Source organism: Rhinolophus ferrumequinum, chromosome 3 (genome assembly GCF_004115265.2).
Source record: "Rhinolophus ferrumequinum isolate MPI-CBG mRhiFer1 chromosome 3, mRhiFer1_v1.p, whole genome shotgun sequence".
Classification (NCBI taxonomy): Eukaryota; Metazoa; Chordata; class Mammalia; order Chiroptera; family Rhinolophidae; genus Rhinolophus; species Rhinolophus ferrumequinum.
In genome coordinates, this window is record NC_046286.1 from 101,376,817 (window position 1) to 101,395,536 (window position 18,720).

The following is an 18,720-nucleotide window of genomic DNA, read 5'->3' on the forward strand; positions in this document are numbered from 1 at the left end:
AGATGGGGGAGAGTGGATTGATTTGGTGTGCTGGGGCGCTGAGGGTGGCTGGAGCAGAATGGAGTCGGAGTTCCTGGGGGGCGGGGGGTGAAGGAGTGTCTAGCCAGCTGTGTGTACCCAAGTCCCTCGGCTTTGAGTTGCAGGCTGAGTCAAAGAGAGAGAGGGATGCCCAACGTCCTTGGGCACTCGGTCACAACGTGTATTTCATTCTGGGCCGACTTCTTACCTGGCTTTCTCTGAAGGTGGCGTGAGAAACTTGGGTGTCTTTGATAATTAACTGAAGGCTGTACAAGGTCTTTATCTATAAAGGGCCATGAGAAGTTTTACTGAGCCCGTGCTTGTTCTAGCAGCGATTTCTAGAACCTAGCTTGGTGTTTCTTTCAAGGGCTATGAATTGTTAGTCCTGTAGGCCGGGACTTGTCCACCTGCCTTGCTGCCTTGCTGTGATTGTGCCACGAGGAAACCTTGCTCGTAATTAACTAACAAAAAGATCCTTTTTCTGTGTTTCGTTTTTTCTGTTTTAGTTTTTACCTTCTTATTTCTCACACAGCATATAGGACTTTGGCCTTAGAGACGCTTGGAAAAACAATTTAAAAAAAAACTCAGTACATGAGGGTCTTGTTGGGTAGTAAGTATGTGAATATTGCTTTACAGTTATTCTTCAAATTATACATACACATTATGTACCATTTTGTTTATTATTTCTAAACTGTTTTAAAAAGTGAGTGTACCACATACATGGTTCGCCAAGAGTGGCCAGTGATCATTTAAAATTTTTGTATGTCAGGTGTTTTTTTTTAAATTTTCAAAAATTTTTTATTGGGGAACAGTGTGTTTTTCCAGGACCCATTAGCTCCAAGTTAAGTCGTTGTTTTCAATCTAGTTGTAGAGGGTGCAGCTCACTGGCCCATGTGGGAATTGAGCTGGCGACCTTGGTGTTACGAACCCTGGGCTCTAACCACCTGAGCCGACCGGCTGCTCTGTGTCAGGTTTTTTTTTTGTTTCAGATTATTCATTTTTTTAATTTAATTTAATTTTTTTTTAAATTTATTGGGGTGACAATTGTTAGTAAAATTACATAGATTTCAGGTGTGCAATTCTGTATCACATCATCCATAAATCACACTGTGTGTTCACCACCCAGAGTCAGCTCCCCTTCTATCACCATACATTTGATCCCCCTCCAGGTTTTTTTTATCGTCATTCTTTTGTCTTCGAAGGACAGCTTGTATTCTTTTGGAAAAAGGTAGACAAAGTCTTGGTCTTAAATGGGTCTATAACTCAAATTTGATTATAAAGTTGAAGAGTCTTATAGATTATTGAATTCTAAAATAATATGCCATTTTAGTTTAGAAAACATTTAGATTCCTGGTCTTTTTATCATTTCAGGGATTATTTGAATTCACTGGGTATATTCTTAGGACAGTATTTTTCTTTCCAATTGACTGGCAATTCGAGTTGTACGTCAGTGACTTTGGTTCATACTAGAGGTGCCCCGATCTTTGCCCAGATATTCTCCATTCCCAGGAAATTGCCCCGAGCCTTGGACCACGTTTGAAGGTGACCCTCCAAAGCTCAGGAACAGTTGGGGCTTTCCTGCTGTCTGCTTAACTCTTTGCACCCTCGGGGGGCGCCTGCCTCACATTTTATCTTCTGTAAGTCAAGCGGCTTGTCCGTGTGTCACCGTGAGGGCACTGAGCCCACAGCAGGCACAGCACAGCTGGGTATGGACTGAAACTGCCCGTTGGTGCAACTTCATAGTACAGGCTTGAGACCATAAGGTTCGCTGTCCTTTCCATCAGCCTGTGGCTCCTCTCGGCAAACTGGCGAAGATGTGGTGACCCTCCCAGCTGTGATCGATAAGGCTTTAGTTAAAACGCATGCTGGGTGATGTTTACTCACTCGTGGGGGAACTCAGTTTTGAACCCCTGTTATGTGCTAGGCACTAATTGAGGAACTGAGTGATAGCAGTGACCACACGGAAGCTTCTGCTCTGCTGGAGCATATAGTCAAGTGGAAGAAGATGCATGAAACAAGTAAACCCCATGATGGATAAAACATCAGGTGGTGTCATGGCGATGCAGTGGAACCGGAAGCACAGCTGCAATAATCATGGCTTTTGCGGCCGGTAGTCTGTAAAGTCCGGGCATTGCTCTTGACACACTTAGTATGTTGTTTTTCTTGCTCCTCCCCCAAACCTGTGAGGTGGGGCACCGGCCATGAGAGCTGTGTCGTTAGACCAAAGCTGTAGCGGAAGTAAGTGGTGGGTCTAAGATTTGAACCCAGAACCGTCTGTGTGTTCTTTCCACAATTCTACTCACCTTCGCCCACGAATCCATGGAGTGCCCGCAGTTTCTGGTCTGTTTACAGCTTGAAAGGGGATAATGCTGAAGTTCTCTAGAAGGGAGGTGCATTCCTTAACTAGGATGAGCGCAAGATCCCCTGTTCATTGGGCACCTCGTGTGACCAGGTGCAGCGTGAATACCTTGCGTTCCTTCTCCCCACACACCCACACAGCCCTGCAGGCAGGTGGTGCTATACGAATTTCTTACATTCAGAGAGGTCACTGGCTTGTCCAAGGTCTTCCAATGGGATGTGATCCTAGTTCCTTCTTATTTCCAAACTTCTATTACCTTATGTTACTTACGGCGACTTAAAAAAAATTCGATAAAATTTTTAAAGGGACCCTGGGCCTAAGATTAAGCATGGTTACCACTCCTGACGCATCATCTGATTCAGTGTCCTGTGTAACGTTTTACAGACTCACTGCGGGACTCCAGTCCACAGCTGCGGGCCTGTCCCACTGGTTCTGCTGCCTGCCTGGTGACAGGGGGCCAGGCATTTGACGTCGGCCAGCCCAAGGAGGGACTGAAGCTGGTGAGCAAGGACAGGTCAGTCTGCCATTGCTGTTTGTTCTCCTCAGCAAGATCCTGGCTTTTCAGTTTGTTGCAAGAGAATTCCTGTAAAATGACCGCTTCATACATGCTTGTAAAATTTGTGGTCCTCGCTATGAGCCCCATAAGGCTGGTGGGCTCGTTGATTTTCTAATCGCGTGTCTCGTAGAGCTGTGAAAACCTCTGTCTTGATCCAGCCCATGTCCACACGTGTATCGCTTCCTAAGTGACAACTGCTTTAAGGTGTGTTCTGATATCTTCCATGGCAAGTCACCGTGAAGTCGATGCTGTGTCCATATTTATCTGTTCTTCGTAAACACCATCCTCTGGAGGGCGAGAGGCAGGAAGGGCAGTTTGCTGGCTTCCTTCCAGGGCGTGAGCTCTGCTTCCTGGCTGGGGCACGGCGGCACCCGAGTTCCCAGGGGGGGTGGTTGTTTCTCATGGGAAGCTGTGCTACTGACACATGTTCTTCTCCCGCCTTTGTACCCTGACTCGGCAGAGGGATGTTTTCCTCCAGTGGTCCACACATGACCACAGCCTGAACTGGGATCAAGGATTTTGATTTTTGTCCCCATTCCAGGGGCCTTTGATAAGACGCCGGGTTGCAGCTTGCTCTCGTCTGTAACTCGTGTCACGTCACGGCTGCAATTATACATTGCACTTCTGTCCACGGAAAACACTGGAGCGTACTGAAATTTAAAAATGTGTGGGAGATTTCTGCGTGCGTGTCTGTATTAGTTTGCTCGGGCTGCCGCTAACAAAGGACCACAGACTGGGTGGCCTCAACAACAGAAATGTATTTGCACTGGGCTCTGCAGGCTGGAAGTCCAAGGTGTCAGCAACCTGGCTCCTCCCGAGGCCTCTGTCCTTGGCGTGTAGGTGGCCGTCTTTCTGTGCCCTTACGTGGTCTTCCTGTGTGTCCCTGCCTTAATCTTCTTAGAAGGACACCAGTCATCGGATGATGACACACCCTAATGACCTCATGGTAGCTCAGTCATCTCTTTAAAGGCCTTGTCTCCAAATACAGTCACGTGCTGAGGTGCTGGGCGTTTGGGCTTCAACCTATGACTTTTTTTTGGTATGTGTGTATGTGGCGGGGGGCATAATTCAGCCCTAAGCTTGTCCTGAGGGTCAAATGGGTGAATCTTCATACTGGGAGGAACAGAGAGGACGTTGTAAAATGTGGGTATTGAATGACTGGACGTCCGAGCTTGTCTCCAGAGAAAGGCATGCTGTCTGTTTTTGGTGGCTGTGTGGCCAGTGCACCGGGCCCTGAGGCACATCCTCAGTGAGACCTGCACCCCCTCCAGTGGCCCCAGGTTCTTCCTGGCTGTGGCTGTGGGAGGCCACGGCGGCCAGCTCGCTCGGCTAACTTCAGGTTAAGAAAAAATGATCTTTGGCTTGTACTTAGAAGCTGTTGAGCGAGGAAGTGGTTGTGCAGCCTTGTGGGCAGAAACATGCTGGACCTGCTCTGCTGTTTGTTTTGCTTGTTAGAGTATTTACATTTTTTTTGTTTGTTTTACTCAAACAGCTTGTCTTAGTATTTAAATTTACATGTTGGTCGTTTTATTTATTTTTTTAAGAAAGTAGCACACATTGAAGTTTGTTTTTAAATGTTTGTTTTTCAAATGGAAATGAATTAAAGTTATTTTGTACTATGACTTCTTTTACATTTTTAATCTTTATTCTGTTACCCTTCCCAACGCCTCCCCCCTTCCCCCCCAAAATGAGTGGGCTGAATGCTCAGGGCACCAGATTAATTTGAATGCAAGTGATAGTTTTGTTAACACTGTTTCCTCAATGTGTGTCATCCAGGCTTGTGCTGACTTATGTGAAAGAAGAGGCAGGGAAGCCAGACTTCTGTGCCGGTCACAGCCCAGCCGTGACTGTGACGTTTGTGTGCCCGTCGGAGCGCCGGGAGGTGAGTGGCTCGTCTTCAGGGGACTTCCCAGCAGCGCCTGTCACCTCGGCTGCTTGCGAGCACAGGTCTGGGGCTGGGCAGGGTGGCGGCTCTGGGTCCCGCTAGGGAGCAATAAAAAGGTGCCTCGGTGGACGCCCGGGAAGAGGTGCTTCCTGGGATGGACTCTGGGGCTCCCGGGAGAAAAGCGTGGTGTGTGCTTTTTCAAGGCCACCTGGAGGGCCTCTGGATATGAATGTACAATAGCCCTTTGTTCTACTGTTGCAGGAGATGATTGTAAGTGGCTCAAGGACAGATTTTTAAAATTCTCATAGTTATGCTGATTTGAATGGATATTTGAAACACCATACGCACTATCCCAAACACATGATTTCATGGCTATTATTTAGGATGAGGCAAAGTGAAAATAGCTAATTAGTGTACAGAAACATAGGAAGAAACGACTAGTACAGATGGTATGCAGACCTGGCAGAAGTGGTGCAGGCCAGTGACCGACTTTGGGGGCACTGACGTAGGAGAACTATGGCCAGAAGGAAGGTTCCTGCAGGCTTAACTGGAGCGTTTCACCCCCTGCCTGCTGCCTCCCTCCTCCTGAGCTCCCATGCAGCTTGATTACTCTGTCTTCTGGCTGTTTACTCAATTCTAGCACAGCTGTAAACTCCTCGCGGGTAGGGCCCCGTCTGGGCTGTCCTTGGGCGAGTGCCCACTGGTGTTGCACGCACGCGTTGCACGTGTGGTGGTTGTTTAAGTGTTTTAGCAGATGTGGGTGCTGATGGAAGGGATACATCCCCCAGGGAGGAAGGGAAGGGCTTTCCTCTAATTTATTTCTGTCTTCTCATAATAGAATGAAGGAGGAGGAGTGGAATTCTTTTGCTAGGGAGCCATACTCCTCCTCCCCCAAACAAACGTGGAATTTGCTCTGGTTTCGGGCTGGCGGTTGTCCTGTTTTGTGTGGTGGGATGCAGAGACGAAAGTGCTGTCCCAGCCAGCTTTCCATTTGTTGTGCCCAGACTTCCAGGGCGGTGTGGGTGCTGTGGGGGCAGCTCACTGAAGCCCTGCCTGGCTGGCTGACCTGTGCCCGATGTTAGTTCTGAAGGTTCAGGAACATTGGGTTATACTTTCCATTTGTACCTACACATGTGAATGGAAATCTCTTCGGCCCGACGAGACATTCCAGGCTGGCAATGGTTTCGGTGTTTCCCTTTCTTATTTGTTTTACATTCAGTAAGAGTTGGTTCACACGCTCACAGTGGAGAGAATTGGGAGCCTCCCGCATTCTTTTCTCTGGGACATGAAGCACTTAGTGGTGTTAGCAGACAAGGCTGATTGGCTATCGGTGGAGCTAGAGGGTCCATTTCCAGCGCTGCTTACATGGGATGCCTTAATGTAATGCTTGAAAGTGTATTTAAGCGTTTACGCTGGCTCCTCGCATGCTTTTAGGAGCTGGGATTTTAGTAAACATTCATTCACCTTGTCATACAGTTCTTTTTAAAAAAGCTTTATTGAATTTACAAACTGTAAAATTCACTTGTTTTAAGTACAATTTAATGGTTGCTAGTATGTATTAACAGAATCGTGCATTCATCGCCATAGCCTAATGTGCGAACGTTTCCATCACCTCCAAAAGAAACCTTGTACCCAGCTGTAGTCACACCCCATTCCTGCCTCCAGCCCCGGCGACCACAAGTCTCCTTTCTGTCTCTATGGACTTGTCTTTGCTGGACATCTCAGACGAGTGAACTGTACACTGTGTGGCCTTTGTGTTCGACTTGTCTCACTTAGCTCTTGACTTCCCTGAGCTGAGTGGGTAAAGCACCGGTTTTGAGTGAGACTGACAGAGCTGGACTTGCAACTTTTTAGCTTACTTAGCATGTGACGTGTGTTTGCAAACCTAGCGCTGAGGACTTGTGCCTGGCATGTCGCAGGTGCTGGGTACATGTTTGCAGAGTGGTGGTGCTTAGAAGCATCCCAGCTGTGCTTGATACTAAGGCCAGTAACATGTGTCTCCCACTGCCCTCCAGGGAACAATAGTGACCTCATAGTGTCTATCACGGTTCACACCAAAGGTAGAGTCACGTTTGTAAAAGCAGTTCTCTGCCAGAGTCTGGTGCACGGTGGGTGATGCCAGGCTTCCCACAGGGGAAGGAGCAGATACGAGTACAGATGAGGTGTGCCCAAGACCCCTGCCATAGTCTTAGGAAAGGAGTGATGGACCATCCCCTTAGACGCTCACATGTGCGGCGGTTCGCACTCAGTTTGGGGGTTCATCTGGCCCAAGCTTGGTACCACCTCTGATTGAAAGGAGTGAACGGATGCCACGCCCTTCACAGGGTTATGGCTGCGTGCTGAGGTTGAGGGTGTCACATGGCGTTGAGGTCAGAGTGGGCTCACTGAATGAAGCTTGAGTGTGACTCTGAAAGTGACCGGACACGTTGCAAGTAAATGGAGAAAGTCAAATAATCAAAATATGTTAAGGGCAATTATGATTCAGAAACATGGAGAGGAAAATGTAAAAACCCAATAACTTACTTTTGAGCTTTTCAGAAGCATGGAAAATCTGCATTTAAGCTGCATTTTCAAAAGTTAATTTTGCTCCTTTCCGACCCTTCCTGATAGGGCACCATTCCCAAGCTCACGGCCAAATCCAATTGCCGCTACGAGGTTGAGTGGGTCACTGAGTACGCCTGCCACAGAGATTATCTGGAAAGCAGCAACTGCTCCCTGAGCAGTGAGCAGCATGACATTGCTGTTGATCTCCGGCCACTCAAGCAGGACAGAGGTGAGCGGGGCTGAGTTGACCCCGGCCACGAGGGTGGGCTTTCGAGAAAGGATTCAAGTTTGACTGACGTAATGCTGTAACTCTAACCCCTACGGATGTAACAAAACCTCTTCTCATTTGTTCTCCTTTCTTTAGCTCATTATTCTACCTCAGATGGAAAGGAATATATTTTTTATTTGAATATCTGTGGAGAAATTGAAGGAAAGTCCTGTAATGGGAAACAGGCCGCAGTTTGCCAAGTGAAAAAGCCTGGTTTCACTCAAGTCAAAGTGGCAGGAAGATTCCAGAATCAAACCCTCCGGTGTGTATACGGCCTTCACGAACTTTTCAAGTGCATTGTGTCTATTGTGAAACATAACCGCCTCCCCTCTTCCTCTTCCTCCTCCATTCTCCATCAGGCACAGAAATCTGTCAAGCCAGCATTCCTTCAGCTTGACTTAGGCACGTTGCCTTTTGTCACTAAACAGTTGGATGTTTTTCCTGGCTCGACAATAAGAGTGCTTCTGTTAAAAGTGTTTGCTTTACAATCCATTGTTTGAAAGGAACCATACTGTAGGGCAGTTATTTAATTAGTTTATAGCTGATGTGGCTTTTGTATTTTAAAATTTATCTTTCCGAGGGGTTTTCATTTTTCTCTGGCACTTTGAGACTCTGAAATGCCGTTCGCATTACTTTTAAAAGTTTTAAACAACTAAGATAAGCATTCAGTGCGATTCTCGTGACCCTTAACTTGGTAGTTACCATCACAAAAGCATGACCAAAATGTAGTTCTCTGAAAATAAGTATTGTCCGGGATCCCTCAGGTAAACTGTGTTTGTGGCAGCCGCTGGAAAAGCTGTGTGCTCCTTGGCCATTATTTATTTTGTACAAAACCCAAAACGGAGAGCAGAGGAGTCTCCCTGCTCACAGCAAAACCTTCAGCGCTTTCTTCCAGCCAGTTATTACTTTGAAGTAAAGGACGATAAGCCTGTACATTTGGAACTCATTTCCTTTCGACGTTTTCCCCAGCTGGCACGAGAGCGAGCTGTTCTGTGTCAGTCCTGATTTGTTGATGGTATGCCAAGGACTTAAAGTAGAGATAGTTAAAAATTCGAGTTTCTTCCCTGGTTCTACCAAACGTGTGTGTGTGTTACCAAAATGTAGATATTCCGATGGAGACCTCACCTTGATATATTTTGGAGGCGATGAATGCAGCTCGGGCTTTCAGCGGATGAGTGTCATAAACTTCGAGTGCAATGAGACTGCAGGTGAGTGTGCCCAGGGGTTTTATCCCTGCTCTGCGTTGTTCGCTGGGTGTGTTCTTGGCAGCTGCGGGGAGCAGTCAGACGTCCTCCTTTGGGTGTGGCCACCTCTAGTCCCCACACTAGGGGAAGAGTGCCCTGCCAACGACACACACCCGTTTGCATTTTCCTCCACTCTGTTTTGGGAGTGGGCCCAGCACCAGACCTGCTGGGATGGAGGTGCTGTGTTGAATTCTGGCTCATGCCCCAGGGCACACAGATCCAGCAAGGTGGGTTTACTTACCAACTTCCTGTGGGTTGTCACTACGTCACTCCTCTTTTACAAAGTTTCAAGATGACCCTTTCAAGATGGTGGCCCTGTGGTAGAGGCTGGATTTTGGGATTGCAGGAGGTCACAGGGCAAGTATGCTTTTTCTGAGCGATTAGGATACCTTTCCTTAAAGTCTTGATGGACGTGGCATTTCAAAAAGCCATGTTGCTGTCTATATCTTGAAGATGCCAGACATGGTTTGCATCTGCCGAGAGGCGGTGGGATGCCATCATCAGCAGAGAGCTGTCGTAGTGGTTCACCTCCAAGCTGTGACCCCAGGCCAGTCCAACCTCCCACAGAGCTCTCGTTCTGGAGCTGACCAGGTTCCTGCCCTGTGTGTTCTGTGGCACAAGCCCATGTGGCTGCCCCACCCCCAGGGTCTTCCTGGCCCTTCATGCAGTTTGCTTTGTGTGTTTCTGTGACCGAGCTTTTGACCATTTGGTGGTGCGCCGGTTCTGACACGGTTCACTGTAGGGTCTGGGAGTGGCAGCTGTGCGTGGCGTGAAAAAAATACTGAAGGCCATTTCTTTTTCTCTTTTACTTTTTATTACGAAAATTTTGAAACATAGAAGCAGAAAGAACATCACAATGAAAATTGATAGGCCCACCACTCAGATTTAATGGTCATTAATGTTTTGCCAAATTTGCTTCCTATAAACCCTGGATCACTAGTGGCTCATAACACTCCACCCCCACCTCCGAGATAGGGCGTTCCTTCACGTAGCCTCAGACTTGACAGAATTAACAACGATGCCCTCATACCAGAAACTCAGTGTTTTGCTAGGCTATTTTCATGATGAGTATGACAAGGAGATCAGATAGTGAGATGTTAGATGTTTTGTGAGAGATTTGGAGCCTGTTCTCAGCCTGGAGTTGGACTGTAAAGTGTTTAAGTCTCCTTTAGCTCTGTGATTCACTACTCCAAATGGAGCAATACTGGAAAATTATTTCATTATTACTTTGTCCAAATTTAAATTTAGAGTTTTTACAGAAACTCTGTTGGTGGATTCTGTGTTAATTGGATAAATGTAGTAATGTATTTTTGCATATGAATGGGTGTTAATTGGCTGTGTAATATAATGTAATGTGGTTTATAGTTTAACTTGGATCTCTAGGAATTATTTGTGCTTATGAGTCTAGGGTTCATGCATTTCAGGACAATAGGTGCATAAATTTCTTTTTTTAGTCACAATATATGTATTTTTAACCGTTTGTTTCAATAATTTACATGTGGTTTCCTATCATGTGGTACCTTATTGTTGGTAATGCTATCAAGGGATTAGATCATTCTTTTGGGAAGAGTAATGTATTAAGATAGACTAGTAGGAAATCCACAAATTTAAGTGGCTCATTACATTAAAGGCTTATTTTCTTTAGCTCAGTTTAGGTCATTGTAGGAGCTGGAGGTGGGAGCTCTGTTCCACGTGGTCATTCAGGGACCTTCTCATTTTCTTTTTTTTTCATATATATATATATATATATACACATATTCACAAGAAGTGGAGTACAGCATTAGGAATAGAGACAGTGGAAATGTAATGGCTCATTTTCCATCTAGTGTTGCTGCTGTCTGTTCACTTGGCCTGCAAGGACTCTGCAGAATGGGAGCAGCATTTTTTTTTTTTTTTTTTTAATGGGCTAGAAGTAAGTGGCATGGCCCAACCTCAAAGGCAGGAAGGCTGGGAAATGTAGCTTAGCTGTGAGCCTAGAGGGAAAATTAAGCCAATTTGGTGAATAGGAAGCACTGTCTTTGCCACAGAGGGATGGAGAAATGGGTGCTGCCGCTACTTAGCCAGAGACCTCCTTGGTTCCACTGGGAAAATCCACTTCCCTCCCAGTTGTTCATGGAATCCACATAGGTGAAGCCATGTAAAGTGGTGTGCTGGGAGCAAGCTGTGGACGCAGGACCGCCAGGATGGCACTTTCAGGATTGAGTGACTGACGGAGAGATAATGAAAGGCTAGTACTAATCTCGCTGATGGGTAGAAACTATCGCCCCGGCCCCACCCCTGGAACAGTGTTCCTGAAGGCAAGGCCCACTGTGTGTAGAAACAAATAAATGTGGCTTGGTAGACAGGGGTCTTAGCTTACTATTCTCCTAAAATTGTTTGCAGAATTAGACAGGTAAGATGTACCCCAATGGTTATGTAATTGACTCTGCAGACCATTAGTAAGTTTTAGGTGCAAAACCAGCTCTGAAGTATAGACGGGAGCTGGAACATTCCATAGTCTTATTTAATCGTTTGTAAATAAATCTGGTAAAAGACAAATACAGGGAATGCTTCAAGTTTGCAGAAACACAGATCTTTTCCAAATAGTGAAAGAGGATTCCAGTAGGAGTCAACTGTAAGTAAACCATGTGGGTGGGGAAGAGAGGCAAGTGAGTGTCATAGCTGCTTCAGTAGTGAAGGGTGCAGCGATCCCAGCTACAGGGTGGGTGTTGTGTTGTCACAAAGGAAGTCCGGAGCACTGATTCTTAGAGAACGGTTTAAAATACTTCCTGTAAGAAAGAAGGCGAAGAAGAAGAAGAAACCCACAGTAGAGTATGGAAGTAATTGCCTTGTGCTTACGAGCCTGGCTCTGGGGCCAGACCGTCTGGATTTGATTTCTGGCCCCTCTGCTTTCTAGCTATGAAACCATAGACAAATTATTTAGCCACCCTCAATCTACTAAATGGGGCAAAAATTGTAGCTGTGCCATAGGATTTTTAGGATCAAATGTGCTAGCGTTTATAAAGGACTTAGCTCGGAGCCTGTTTTCTGCAGCCTGCGCCCACGTGGCACTGAGATGCTTGCCTAGTGCCCGGACCCAACTGCTCAGCACCGGGTAGCTGCTGCTGCTGGTGTTACAATTATGATGTTTACAGTGTGAAATACTGAATATAAAGTGCAGTTGGAACATCATTTGTCCTTGGTGCAAAACATTACTTCCCCTTCCTGGAGAACACTGTTAGGAAGCGCACCAAACCTCAAGCAAGGGGAGCATGTTGGCGTTCAGAGGAGATTGTTAAACCTCCAAAGGGTGGGGGATGGGGCCTTGTGCCAGCGGCCCACCAGCTTGGAAAGGTGACGGGAGAGCATTCCTAGGAAGGGGGAAAGTCAGCAAAGGGCATAGAATCCCAAGCGTCGTGGACCAGGCAAGGGACCCCGGAAGAGCTGGCTTTCAGACCAGATCTGAGCTGTTAGGGCTCCCAGTTGAGAAACCTGGGGGGCTCCTTTGATGTGGTGGGCCAGGAGACCTGATTTGAGTAGGGTGTTAGAGGCACGTGCATTGATGAAGGCCCCGGGATCGAGGATGCTGGCACCTCATGGAGGTGTGCCCCTAGCTTTGTGAGGTTCCATGGACCTCAGCATGCTTCATTTGGGAGCTCCTGTAGACGTTGTCACGCTCCCATTTTAGGGATGAGCCCCAGGGAACTTGTCTCGCTCACACTCACCTCATCAAGCCAGTGGCACTCCTAGAACGGGAGCTCTGGTCTCTGCCTTCCTTTCTGTGAAGCCCTGGTCTGACCCAGAGGCTGCTCACGGGCCTGTTGGATGCTGCCCGCAGCCCATGAGCAGCAGAGCCCTGCCTGGTGGCTCCCACGTTCCTCCTTGGCACCTGTGCCATGTCCCCATGAAATGCGTTGTAAACAGCCTTAGGGCCTATTGAGACCAGCCTATCAAGATGAAAGGCACACAGGCCTGCCTTTCCGGGTTTAGGGTTATCTGAGACTCGGCAGAAGCCGCACTAATCTCTGAGCCCTTTGATCTCTAGGGTTTGGGACCGGAGTTTGTTCAACCGCACATTTGGCATTGGTGTCCTGTTTGCTGTTTCTTCCCTTGCTCCTTTGACATTCCTGAGTTTGGTCACATGATGGAGTGTTCCATTTTTCCTTGTCACATTGCACAGCTAACGGTGGGAAAGGAGCTCCTGTATTCACTGGGGAGGTTGATTGCACCTACTTCTTCACGTGGGACACGAAGCATGCCTGTGTGAAAGAGAAGGAAGACCTGCTGTGCAGCGTCACCGACGGGAAGAAGCGGTACGACCTGTCGGCCCTGGCCCGGCACTCAGGTAGGGCTCTAGGGCCGGCGTGCGTCTCAGCCATGTATTCATGGGGGACTCTCTCTGCCTCTTTCCCCATGAATATGTTTGGAAATGCTGTTCCTGTTTTCTTTGTCAGCTGGCCTCCCCTTCCCCCTTTCTTATATAGTAATACGAATTCCTAGAAATGACATGGAATCGGAAGGCAGAATATCTGAACTTGAGATTGGCGTTACCGTTTTCTACTTAGGGTACTTTGGGCTAATCTTATCACCGTTTGGTAAAAACTGCCAGTGCCTGCTGTGTGCCAGGTCTTGTGTGTTATGTGATTAGAAACTTCTTCTTCTTCTTCTTTTTTTTTTTTTTTTAAATTTAAACTCTTGTTGGTAAGAGAGCAGATCTTAAAAGTGCTCATCACGCACACATTTGTAACTCTGTGGTGATGGATGTTAACGAAAGTTATTGTGGTGATCATTTTGTAATATACACATACATGCAATCATCAGGTTGCGTACCTCAATCTAATACAGTGTTAATATGTCAGTTATATCTCAATTAAAAAATTTAAAAAGACGTTTAAACTGTTATGACAGCCTTCAGATAGGCAGTGTTGCCACTGACACGTGGACAGACTGTCAGGCTTAGAGGGTGAAAAGGTTGGGGGGAAGGTTGGTGCCTCTGACCCCGTGCTTTCCCCCTTTGTCTCACTGACTATTTCCTCGTTTCTAAAAGGGGACCAGCATCCCTGTCCAAGCTGAGACTCTTTGGTGAGGCCAAAGGAGAGTGGATGTGGGAGCCCCTGGGACCCAGTGCAGGGCTGTATCAGTGAGAGGTGAGGTTTGTCGCAGAGGCCTGGCTCGCCTTCACGACAGATGTTTTCATTTGCTGAAGGAATGCTTGTTGAGCATTAGTTATGTGCAGGCACAGGTGAGGTGCTGGGGAGACCAGCCCCATGGGCCTTAGTAGTTGAGTGAGGGGCAGAGAAGAGTGCTGAGAAGGGGCCTTCCAACAGGGATGACCGAATCTAGTTGGGGAATTTCTAGTTTTACCCTTTTAGCCGTCCTGGAGTTTGACATATATATATATGAGTTGCATCTGTAAAGCGGAGATAATACCAACCGGAGAGAGAATGACTTGCCTGAAGTCACAGAATTACCCGCTGCAACAGGAAGTTGTGTCCCGACTCCCACCTGGTTTGGAAAGTATACTATTAGCAAGAGTAACTCTTCTTTTGTGGAATAGTTGAGAGTTTTCCTTTGAATACGGGACTGCAGAAGTCAGTGCTTTGTGTGCTTTAGTAGTTGAACACCCGTTAAGCTGTTGGGAACACACGGTGCCATGGTTAACTCCGGTACACGTGTGTTCGTGAAGAGATTAGTTTTGTGCAATGTGTGGAGCAAGCGCTCCCTTCTGATCAGAGACTAGTCTGAGGACTGGGGTGGCCGCATCCAGGCATGCTAACTTGAGCACGTTGCCTGTCTTCTCTCCTCAGTTTTCTTACAGTAAACTGAGTGGTGGTATTAGATCCCTTTATTTAACTTTTATTTTATTTTTTTAAACATCACTGTGCAAGACACAACTTAGGGTCTGTGAGGGAGGCAGACATGCATTCATTTACTCAGGCGACTTCTGCCACCGCTCTGGTTCTCTAGGAACCTGGAGTATTTTTGTAGCATTTGCACCCACATGACTCTAAGGAAGTCATGAAGTGAGAGCTAAAAAGTTTTCCTGCCTTACGGCTTCTCAGCTCACCCCACTCCAGCCCAAACTTGCAGAACAGTGTCCTTGTTTGCATGCGTGGCCAGCATGGGTTCTTCTGGGTGACTGCCAGCATCATTGCACCACCCCTGAGGAGCTGTGGGGCTTTCCTCTGCACCCCTGTCTCCGGTCTGGAAAAGGAGCGTCTTCACATCTTCCGTCCTGCTTCACACAGCTTACCTCACTCCCTCAGCGACTCTTTATGGGATGGCCCACCTTTAGTGACCACCCCTTGGATTTGCTGTCATGCTTTGAGCACTCAGCAGGTGCTCCCTCTGCCTTCTGTGGATTTTTGATCCGTTTGTGTTCATATATGACTGGACCGCAAACCATTTGTGTCCAGGGACCTGGACACTCACATCCTGTTTATTTTCTGGTGGCACTGAGCACTTGTCCCACACTCGGTCTGCTTGTGTGGAAGAGCTGGCAGGTTTTTGTACCTGCACAGGCCTTCTCAATGGTCCTGACGAAGGTGTGTCACTGCTGGCATGACACGGTATCAGGTATCAAGACATGGTGGCATCCAGATTTGCTGATTTCCGGTTTCTGATCTTGTGTTCTGGGGCTTGGGAGAACCCTACTGTTTAATGCTCTGTCCTCCCATTACGCCTGCTTTTCTGAGGAGGTTTGGGCACGGTTCGTTTCTGTCACATTAAATGAGAAGCCTGAAAACCTCGGGGAGTGGCTGTGTCTGCAGCCGGCTTGGGTCCAGAAACACGAGTGCCTGAGGTTCAGCGGGCACTGGTTTCATGAGCTTTGGGCCTTTCCCTTCACTTAATCATCATTTATGGTGTGACTCACAGAGAAATAATCACTGCCTTTGGCTAAAGAAGCTTTTTTTTTTTTTTTTTTTTTTTTTAAGCAGAACCGGAACAGAATTGGGAAGCCGTCGTGGATGGCAGCCAGAAGGAAGCAAAAAAGAAGCATTTCTTCATTAATATCTGCCATAGAGTGCTGCAGGAAGGCCGGGCGAGAGGCTGTCCTGAAGATGGTGCCGTGTGCTCTGTTGGTAAGTGGTGCCAGCGCGACGACCTGGGGACCAGTTCTCCCGAAGGAACTGGCTGCATCCAGTGAGTTAGAAAAGCTCCCTGTGGTTTATCTCAGCCTCCACTCTCTGGGGCCAGCATGTAAAGGATGGTTAAAGAAAAACAATGACCCAAATGGAACTGCTTGGTGCGGTTTGGAAACAAGCGCTCAGGAGCCGGAAGTTGGCCGCAGCCGTCTGACATTGGCAAATGCCGTGATTGGGAACGGGAGGAACCATGTGGGAAAATACTTGGTTATGTATCTTCTCACTTTGGAACCTGAAGAATCACATTGCTGGGACTCGTGTAAAACTGAGTTTAGTTTTTTAACACCTTTACCTCCTGGAATTGTTCAAAAGTTGTGGTTTCAGGTGACTGGAATCTCATATTGTAGCCTTCGTGCCAGAGTGCCGTACCCCTTAGGATCCTTCGGCTGTAATTGTTGCTCTATAGCTGACCTGCAGAAATATCTGAGTTTGATGTACATATGTAGCACGTTAGTTGTCACTGAAGACTCACCTTGAAAATGACAGGCAGGGAGAGTAAATAGAATCTGCTGCAACCATGAGATGGGAATTGTGAACCCAGGTTGGGTTTTAGGAATTACCCTAGAATTTGGAATTGATGGTGTGCCTTTCAAAGCAGTCCAGTCATGTCCATGCCTTTATTTAAGAAGGACGTGGTACAAAGTTTCAGGACTTGATAGTAAAACTCAGCTGAACCAAGAATTAAGATGGTCGCCTTCTCAGCTTGCTGAACAAGTTTAGTTTCTGCTTTGTTCATGAGACACACTCTAGCCCCTTGGCTATGGTTTTAAAAGACCTGTATCTCAGGGGAGCTGAGGCCCCCCCCCAAAATGGGGCAACAGTGTTACTTTACAGGATGCCATGCTTGCCGTTTTGCTTCCTGTGGCCACGAAGGATGTTGTTTATCCTTCTTACATTTCCTGCTAAGCCTGGAGGTGGCCTTGGGCTTTTCAACATGGCTGCCACCAAGGTCAAACTTATTACTCAAAAACCCATCGATCATTTGGGCCAGGCCATGTGAGCTGAGAAAGGGGCCACGGCACACCTGCTGGGTCTTGGCTAATTTTTGGTACCTCTTTGTCATCATCAGTTTTAATCATATCTTCTGTCTTTTCTCCCCCTTTCTTTTTTCCAGATAAGAGTGGAAGTAAAAACCTGGGCAAATTTATTTCTTCTCCCACAAAAGAGAAAGGAAACATTCAACTCTCTTATTCCGATGGTGATAGTTGCAGTGATGAGAAGAAAATACAAACTAATATAACACTTGTATGCAAGCCAGGTAAAAATTTTAAAAAAAAGAAGAAAAAGATGAAACGTGTGTGTGTGTGTGGCTTTTACCCACATTCTTCATTTCTCTATTTCTCATTGGCCACGGTCAAGGTGATGAGGTTGAAAGGGGTGGTGCCAAGCATTTCAGATTTCAGAATCCTTAGTGGTGGTCATCTGGATTTGATTCCCCATCCCCTGTCCCAAACCACGTGGTGTCCAGGGGGGACATGTTGTAATTTTCCACATGAGTCTTGGGGCTCAGTGCAGCTTCCTCTCCTCAGGATTGATAAAGAATGACCAGGTGCCTGCTTAACTTCTTCCAAAGGGGGAATCGTGACCGATTTAAAAGTGCTGTCCATGACCTCACCATTAAACACACGCGCTTCTTTCCTTTCCTTTATCTATAGGTTTGCATTGTTTTTACAGGGTCAAAACTCACATGCATTCTTACATTTTTATGTTCCTCAAACTGGAGTGTTTTCTGAGTACTCTTCTATGTTTCACGGTATATATTTGTAATTTTTAGGGACTTCCTTGTTGATAATGTTGATAAAGACTTGGTTTTTCTGTTTTTAAACATTTTCCTTATTGTTGGGTTAATAGCATGTTTCCAGCGTTGGTAATTGTGCTATCACACATCCTCTCCACATCCTGTTAAAGACTTCCTTTGGATAAATTCTCAGCTATGGGATAAGGTACAGGGCTAGGACTCTTTTTTGTTTGTTTGTTTTAAATTAGGGTAAATATACATAATATAACATTTACCATTTTTAACAAATTGTAGTAAACCTCATATAACAGGAAATGCACCGTTTTTATGTGCACAGGTCAGTGGCACTACGTACATACACAGTGTTGTGCAATCATCCCCACCATCCATCTCCAGAACTTGTTCGTCTCCCCACACGGAAACTCTGCAACCATTGAACACTAACTCCCTGCTCCTTCCCTGGCCCTGGCAGCCACCCTGCTTTCTGCATCCGTAGTTTGCACTACTGTGGGAACATATGTATGTGGAATCATACAGTATTTGTAGGACAGTTTGCAGAATAAGATATTTCGGGGACAGTTAGTGATGGATCTTTTCCTCCCCACTGACAGGTGATCTAGAAAGTGCTCCGGTGTTGAGGACCTCCAGCGATGACGGTTGCTTCTACGAGTTTGAGTGGCATACGGCCGCTGCCTGTGTGCTGTCCAGGACGGAGGGAGAGAACTGCACCGTCTTTGATTCCCAGGCAGGTGTGTATCTCAGCAGCTCCCTGGTGGCTTAGTGTCACCAGGACCTGCTTTTCTATAAGTGTTTTAGAGGTACCTACTTTAGAATTATAGTGTTACTATTTGACCCAAATTCTGAAAATCTGACAATTGGGGCTTATTTGAGGTAATGAAAAGCCTTAAGTTCATGGTTGAGGTAGGTTTGCTGAATATAAAACCTGAGGGTCCCAAGGAACTAAGTCACGTTTGAAAAGGCTTT

General features: G+C 46.7%; 1 protein-coding gene across 1 annotated transcript in view; it reads left to right on the forward strand.

Moving 5' to 3' along the window:
- The window catches only part of IGF2R (insulin like growth factor 2 receptor), a 100,007-nt gene that overhangs the window by 36,902 nt on the left and 44,385 nt on the right, over window positions 1–18,720 (forward strand). The window contains exons 6-14 of the mRNA XM_033097012.1: window positions 2,762–2,891; window positions 4,710–4,815; window positions 7,429–7,591; window positions 7,727–7,892; window positions 8,735–8,838; window positions 13,034–13,198; window positions 15,792–15,935; window positions 17,113–17,256; window positions 18,348–18,485. Of these exons, the coding sequence (XP_032952903.1) occupies window positions 2,762–2,891; window positions 4,710–4,815; window positions 7,429–7,591; window positions 7,727–7,892; window positions 8,735–8,838; window positions 13,034–13,198; window positions 15,792–15,935; window positions 17,113–17,256; window positions 18,348–18,485 (1,260 nt within the window). The remainder of the gene's footprint in view (window positions 1–2,761; window positions 2,892–4,709; window positions 4,816–7,428; window positions 7,592–7,726; window positions 7,893–8,734; window positions 8,839–13,033; window positions 13,199–15,791; window positions 15,936–17,112; window positions 17,257–18,347; window positions 18,486–18,720) is intronic.